The sequence below is a fragment of the Corvus brachyrhynchos genome, unplaced genomic scaffold (genome assembly GCF_000691975.1).
Source record: "Corvus brachyrhynchos isolate BGI_N302 unplaced genomic scaffold, ASM69197v1 scaffold535, whole genome shotgun sequence".
Classification (NCBI taxonomy): Eukaryota; Metazoa; Chordata; class Aves; order Passeriformes; family Corvidae; genus Corvus; species Corvus brachyrhynchos.
In genome coordinates, this window is record NW_008237901.1 from 97,934 (window position 1) to 105,215 (window position 7,282).

The window sequence follows — 7,282 nt, forward strand, 5'->3', positions numbered from 1 at the left end:
TCCCCCTGTCTCCCCCTTGCTTCCCCCAAACTCTGAGCCCCCAGAGCACCAGGATCCCAGGAAGGGGCCATGGATATTTGGGGTCACCCCAAACCCAGGCCAGGGTCAGCTGGGGGGTTTTGGGGGGGCTGGGGGGTCCGTGTTCTAGGTGTGATCTTGCGCTTGCCCACTCCCCTTGCGCCCGCCCCGCTGCTGCTGTTCGTGTCCTTTGCCCTGTCACTGTTAGTGGGGAAATAAAATGTTGCTGTGCAAAAAAATCCCTAAAACCCGATAATTTGGGGGTTTTTGGTGCTGGGGGAGGAGGAAAAGCTGCTCCTGCTCGGGGGGAACGGAGACAGGGACGTGCCCTTGTCCCCAGACTGCTGGGGTGGAACGCAGAGGGCTTTTGTGGCCACTTGGGATTCACTAATTGGTCCCAACTTGGAGCTTCCAAATATCTGTAAGTTCAAATTCTGGTTTAAATCCAAGTTTTAAATGGAAATTAAATAAAGTTTGAAGGAAAAGCTTGAAGCTCTGGGAGCTCCCACTCTGGGAGCTGGGCACTCCCTCTCAGCCCAGTTTGGGGGCACAGCCCCACTGGGAGCTCCATCTCATCCCAGTTTGGGTCCCCAATTCCTGGGTGTTTGGTGTCTCCACCCCCTCTCCAAGCCCTTTTCCTGTGCCCAAACCACCCAAATATCACTCTTCTGTCTCTTTTCCATAAAAATCTGGCACCAAATCCCACTTTTACCCAAAATAAGTCTTTACTGAGGATCCACCTGTGGCAACAGTGCTGGGCTCGAGGGAAGCTGGGATTTGGCAGAAAAATGGATTTGCCCCAGGATTGGCAGAAAAGCTGAGATTTTCCCAAGTTTTGCCTCTCCCATGTAATTTTGGCACCTGGAGCCACTGCAGGGTCCAGCATCGTCCCTGATCCTGCTCCAGTCCCCAGACTGGGGGGACAGGTCCCTCTAGGACCCGCCCTCGCCCATCCCCCGGCCTTGGGGCGTGCCTGGATCCTGCCCGACATCCCCCCCCCCATACTCCAGTGGGGTCCTCCCTGTGTCCCCCCCGCTGCCCAGGACATCCCCAAGCAGCTCCAGGGGTTCCACTGGCCCAGGGGGCTCCGGGTGCTGCTGGATTCCCTCGGGCTGGGGTGGTCCCTCGAGCCCCCTGGGATGGCTCTTGCTCTTGTGGGCGGTGACGTTGTCCCTCTTTTCAAACCTCTTCCCGCAGACATCGCACGGGAATTGGTAGAAGGAGTCGGCGTCGTGTTTCCTCATGTGCCAGTTCAGGGAGGCTTTTTGGCGGCAGGTGAAGCCGCAGATCTCACACCTGGGGGAGATCCCGGCAGGAGTAAAAAACCCCAGGGATGAGGCACAGGGAGAACTGGCCCTGCCGTGCTCGGGGCTGGAATGTGCTGTGGGTTGAAGCTCCAGCGCCCTCCTGGCATGAACACGTTGGACAGGAGTCCTCCGTTCTGCATTAACCTGCGCCTACTTAACACTGCCCTGGAGCTGAGGCTGGAGCTGCTGGATCTGGGCACAGCCAGCTCCAAGGGCAGAAACCTCGTGAGAAATCCCAGCCCAGCTTTTGGCTGGATGCCATGTGTTGAGGAGCTGATTTTGGGTTGAAAAGGGTGGGAAGAGGCTCTGAGGCTGAGCAGAGCTGTAGAGATGGGACTGGGACTTACCGGAGAGGTGGAAACGGGACTGGGATTTACTGGAAGGGCAGGGATGGGACTACGACTTACTGGCAAGGCGGAAATGGGACTGGGACTTACTGGAGCGGCTTCTCCCCAGTGTGGATCCGTCGGTGGATGATCAAATTGCTGCTGGTGCGGAAGGAGCGCGCACAGAACTCGCAGATGTAGTCCCGCTTGTCTGGGAGCAAAGGAAAACGGATTGGGCTGATCCGGCCTGGAAAAACCCTCCGGGCCCTCGGGATGTGCTTTGGGAGCAGGGAGACTTCCCAGCATGGGAATGGAGATGATAAGGGAGAGATTCAGGGAGCAAAGGGCAACAGCGATGGTTCCCGGCGATGGGGATTTGGGACCGGCTGGCCATGGCCCAGCGGGGAGGGGGGTACAGGAGGTGAGAATCCAATGGGAGCGGGTGGAATCCGTATAAGAAGTGTGAGCCATAAGGGAGGTGTAATCCCTATGGAAGGAGGTGTGATCCATACAGGGGAGTTGTAACTCCTACAGGAGGATGTCCAGGAATGTGTAATCCATAGGGGAGGAGGCGTGATTCCCGTGGAAATGCCCTGCTCACCACTGTGCAGCTTCTCGTGTTCCTTCAGGTGCTTCTTGAAGTTGAAGGATTTCCCACAGGTGGGCTCAGAGCAGGTGAAGGTTTTCTGGTGCACATGCTGGTACTTCTGGTGGTGCTGCCGGGGGGAAAAACCCATCAGCTCCCAATTCCAGCTCCAGGACACCCCACCCAGGCTCCCCAGCGCTCCAGGAAGAGCCAGTCCCTCCAGGCGCTCACGTTCAGGTACTGGCGGTTGGAGAAGATTTTTCCGCAGCCCTCGAAGTCGCACAGGAGGATCTCGCGCTTTGCCGCCTTCCTGACAGAGAAAACATGGGAAAAGTCATTGGCAGGAAGGAGGAGGAGGATTGGAAAAGCTGTGGGATATGGATCTGGCCCCTGCTCCTTCCTCCTCACCCACCTTCCCTTTTTCCCACCCATAAAATCTAAAATGAAGCAAATAAACCCTTTCAGAGCTTCCTGCCTGTCCCCCATGGAAGAGCTGAGCGCCTCTTCCTGGGAATGCCTGAAAACTTCCCTGGCCCCTTCCCTCCCCCCCCTTTCCCAGGTACCTGATCCTCTTGGGGCCGATCTGAGCCACATCCTTGTCGCTTGCCCGTGGTCGCCGCCGGCAACTGCAATAGGAAAGAGCCATTTGAGCCAGGCCGTGGTGTCCCCTTTCTGTCCCCAAGCCCAGAGCCAAGAAACCAAAAGATTCCCGAGGAAATCCCACATTAAATCATCCTCAGGGACAGCATTTCTCCTATTTTTCCCCCACGGGAGCAGGACACGCTGGAACAAACACATCGTTCAGGCATTAAAATAAGAACAAATTCTTTATTGCTTGTTACAAAACCCTTTTCACATGGTTTGGATGTGTCCCAGGACACTGAAATTGGCTCCCAGCCTGGTTTGATCTATAATTCATCCATGGCTCCCTGGAAACCACAACTATTCCTGGCTGTCACCCTGGAATTAAGGAAAGATCCATTAAAAGTGGATTAAAGCAGGGTTTGGGGAGGAGAAATAACAGGATGGTGAGAGATGCCAATGCCCAAGCATGGATTCAGCCTGGGGCTTGTCCCAAATCTCTTAAAAACAGGTTTTATCAGCTCAGGGTGGCTTTACCTGGGGGAGGGAGAAGAGGAGGAATGCTTCGACATCTGGAAGCTCCTCCTTTGCTCATAAGCCAGGATTTTATCTCCCATTTTTGACTTGCTGTGACAAAAGAGGGGGGATAATTAACCAAAAGATTAGAAATACGATCCGTGTTGCCAAACTCGGCCCAAAAAGCGCTGACCCAAAGCTTAGGCTTGGCTTTGGGGAAGGGGTGGAGAGCTACAATCAAGGCAGTTTTTGAGGCACCATCCCCACCGGTGCCTCAAAAGAGCCACCAGCCCCCAGGTTGGACATATTTGGAGGGCTGGACCCTGGAATTTGGGGTGGAAATCAGGCAGAACCCAATAAGCACCAGAAAAAAAACCAAACCCCACATTTAATTCACTTTTGGCCTCAAAAAGGATGGCCTCGATTCAACCCGGACTCTTCCACCCTCACATTGGATTTGGGAGCCTGGGATCCGCATGCCCAGCGATGGCAGGGAGAGGGGAAGAGCAAATTCCAGCATTACCTTCACTGGGATTGGGTCTCCAGGAAGGGTGGTCCCTCTTCCAGCTGCATCTGGGGAGGTTCCAGAGCTGCCGGGAGAGGGGAGGGCGTTCAGCATCCAAAAGGAGCCGCTCAAAGGGATCGATCAAAGCCATAAGGGAGTGGCATAACACTCACCTGGGGAAAGCTTTGGGATGGGATTGGCACTGAGCCTGTCTTTCAGTAGACAGATGAAGGAGTTACGGCTGATTCCAAGGAAAAGGGGGGATTTAAACCCCTTATTGTATCAAAAGCGTAAGAAAATCCATCCAGGTGAGGTGTCTAGGTGCGTCGGATCTGAGGCCGTGCACAGACCGAGCCCCAACCCAATGTCCCCTTAATGCTTGTGCAAAGCCCCAGTGAAGCCCTGAGGGCTGATTAGAGCTTTTTTAGTGCAAAACATTGAATTTTATGTGCCTGGAAAGGAGAGCTGGCAACCCAACACTCGGCCCCAAAGCTGCTGGAGAAGCTGCAGATCCATCCGTGGAGGAGATTGGGGTGGGCTGATAGATTTTGGGCTGTTCCATCTCCAGTCTGGTGGAGGCTTCAATGCCCACCACAGTTCTGGTTCAATGGGTCTTTGCTGCCCTCCGTGGCGGCCCCAGCCTCAGCAGCCTCTCCTCATTCCCCAACCATCCTGGACTGGCCCCACGAGGGACAGGGTGGGTGACGCGAGGCTCATGAAGCCCCTGCAGCGACGTTGGTGAGCCAGACCCCCCTTTGCTCGCTCAACACCCAGTGAGACCAAGAAACACGGCTCTGCCCTGCGGTCAACGGTGTCACAGAGAGGGTTGACCCCCCTCCCATGGGGACACGCAGCTCTTGCTCCATGGCCAACAATGTCATGAGGAGGGTTAACCCCACTGGAGACACACAGTTCTTGCCCCATGGCCAACAGGACTGGACACTCCCAAGATGATGACTCTGAACCCCCTCCCCTCATCCCTTCACCGCTGTGGCTGCAACGACGCACCTGACCCGTCCGCTCTTCTCTGAGGGGCCAGAGCTGGGCAGGGGCGGCTCGAGCAGGGGCTGCTCCTCCTTGATTGGCTTCTTGCGGGCCTTGGGTTGGCTCTGGTGTTGCTGTGGCTCTGAGTCGCTGTGGGGGGCACAGACCAGGGTGGCTGAGGGGGTTGGCTGGTTGATGCGGTGAGGTATGGGTTAGATGTGGTAGGAAATGAGTTAGTTGGACATGGTTTAGACATGGGGTGGTCATGGATTAGACACGGGTTGGTCACGGAAGGCCGTGGTTAGACGTGGAAGGATGTTGTTTGGACGTGGCTGCACATCGTTTGGGTGTGGAAGGACATTAGTAGACGTGGCAGGACACGGTACGACATGGTTGGCCATTAGTTGGACGTGGCAAAGACCCTCCCCCAGGTGAGACACAGTGAAAATACCTCCCCAAAATTCTGTGCCCTTTGACCCCAGAAAGACCTTATTTTAGCACCACACAGACACTATTCCCACCTCCAGGGCAGCAGGACAAGCACGTGGCAGAGACGTGAGTCCTGAAACCCTCCCAGTGCAATATTGGTCTGAACCGATACGGTGTCAGTGGGCACCGAGGAGTGGCTCCCACACGATCCCGATCCGCAGGCTCCGTCACAGCGCTCCCACCTGTCCAGGGACGGGTGGTAGTTCTCATCATGTAGGTCATCGGTGTAGGCCAGGTCATCACCCTCGGCGAAGTCCTCGTCCTCCTCTTCCTCTCGGGGCTCAACTCCTGGCTCTACGTCCTTCCCCGGGATGGCGCTGCTGGACAGCGACCTGGGTCAACTCTGCCACGATGGCTCAACCACAGACAGTCACATTGGCCAACACTGGGGACCCAGGGATGGGTCAGACAGGGCCAAATGCAACCATCGGCCTCACCAGAGGACGCTTGTGGGTGCCACCACTCACCTCCCGCCAGCTGCTGCCACAGGCCCCGGTTCCGGTGGCACCTGGCGGGCTGAAAGGGGACAGGAGGGTGGTGAGGAAGGGCTGGGAGAGGTGAGGAGGATGAAGAATTGCGAAGTATGGGGCTGTTGGAAAGGCCCACAGGGTTGGGGCAGCGTTTGATCCCAGTGGGATGGTGGTCACTGAATCCCTAGAACTGGGAGAGGGGCGGAAGGTGGGGAATCAAAGGGAGTTGAGGGTGGAAAGATGACCTGGAGGAGCTCACCTGTGCCACCACTGTCACCACCATCTCCCAGCTCCTCGCCCCGATCCCCATCACCACGGGGTGACCCGGCCGCTCCCTCCACTCCGGCCTTGTTGGAGCCCGGCATGGCCCTACGGAGCGAGTGCCGGCGTCCAGCATCCAGGGAGGGGCTGCCTCCCTGGGCCGCCCTCGGGGGGTCACTGGAGGGGCTGTTGGGGACCCCGGAGCCGCCCCACGAGAAGCGGTGCCCAGCTACGCACTCCCAAACCAGCGGGGCTGAGCTGCCTGGTGCTGGCAGCAGGATGTCCGGCACGAAGCCGCACTCCTGGCCATGGCCATGGGACAGCACGACCAGGCGCTGCAGTGCAGCCGGCTGGAGCCGCTCCAGCTCCAGCTCTCCTGGGAAACAAAGAAATCTGTGAAAGACAGCTCCATAATGGCATTTTGGGGGGGGGGGCTGGGACACCTGCAAGCCCCCCTCCACCTTCCTCAGGCTCTTAGGCTTCCTCCTTGTTAAGAGCAACCGTCAAACAGCTTCCCAAAAATGAGCTGGGGATGGCAAAAACAGGGAACACAGGGAGGATTTGCCTAGTGCTCAGGGGGGTGAGCAAACTCAAGAGCAGCTCCAGGTGCTTCTCCAGCACCCAACCCAACGGGAATCCTCCCTCTCCACCATGAACTTCTTATGGACCCAAACTACTGGATGCCAGCATGGAATTGGGAGGGAAGCACATACCTGGGCTCCAGGTGCAGCCATGAGAGCTGTACCTGCACGGGAAGACAGAGGTGAGCAAGCAAAAACCTGAATTTTCCCCATGAGAGGTAGGTTTCAATCGTTTTTAAGCCCCTCTAGTGACCTGTCAAGGAGGAACTGGGCCAACTGGGAGTGCAGGGTGAATCCAAGCTGCTCCTTGAGGCGGCACCAGCGCTCCAGGTGCCCCCCGATGCGGATGCGGCACTTGCTGCGCCGTGCGTCCAGTTCCCGGCGCTTCTGGCGCCGGACGCACTCTGGGGCCCGCGGACGACCCCCGCGGGGCGGAGTCCACTGGGAAGGGCTGGGGGGACACAGGGGGTTTAGAGGGGGATGGGGAATACAGGGGTGGTCTGAGCCTGGAGGGGTCAGGCGGGGAATTTGGAGTATCACGGCTCCGTAGGAGAGTCCGGAGGTGACAGGCAAACATGGGAAGCAGACGTGGACAGGGCCCTGTTGCACGGGTGGGGAATCCTGGGGGCTCAGGGAGGACGTGGGGGGACACTGAGG

General features: G+C 57.4%; 1 protein-coding gene across 1 annotated transcript in view; it reads right to left on the bottom strand.

The window, feature by feature from the left end:
- Positions 1 to 950: 950 nt before the first annotated feature.
- Positions 951 to 7,282, bottom strand: part of LOC103614657 (zinc finger protein 692) — a 6,801-nt gene continuing 469 nt past the window's right edge. Inside the window, exons 2-12 of the mRNA XM_017732930.1 lie at positions 6,879 to 7,079; positions 6,758 to 6,789; positions 6,043 to 6,420; positions 5,781 to 5,829; positions 5,496 to 5,633; positions 4,849 to 4,974; positions 2,801 to 2,863; positions 2,469 to 2,547; positions 2,253 to 2,367; positions 1,763 to 1,862; positions 951 to 1,314 (exon numbers count right to left, since the gene is read on the bottom strand). Of these exons, the coding sequence (XP_017588419.1) occupies positions 951 to 1,314; positions 1,763 to 1,862; positions 2,253 to 2,367; positions 2,469 to 2,547; positions 2,801 to 2,863; positions 4,849 to 4,974; positions 5,496 to 5,633; positions 5,781 to 5,829; positions 6,043 to 6,420; positions 6,758 to 6,789; positions 6,879 to 7,079 (1,645 nt within the window). The remainder of the gene's footprint in view (positions 1,315 to 1,762; positions 1,863 to 2,252; positions 2,368 to 2,468; positions 2,548 to 2,800; positions 2,864 to 4,848; positions 4,975 to 5,495; positions 5,634 to 5,780; positions 5,830 to 6,042; positions 6,421 to 6,757; positions 6,790 to 6,878; positions 7,080 to 7,282) is intronic.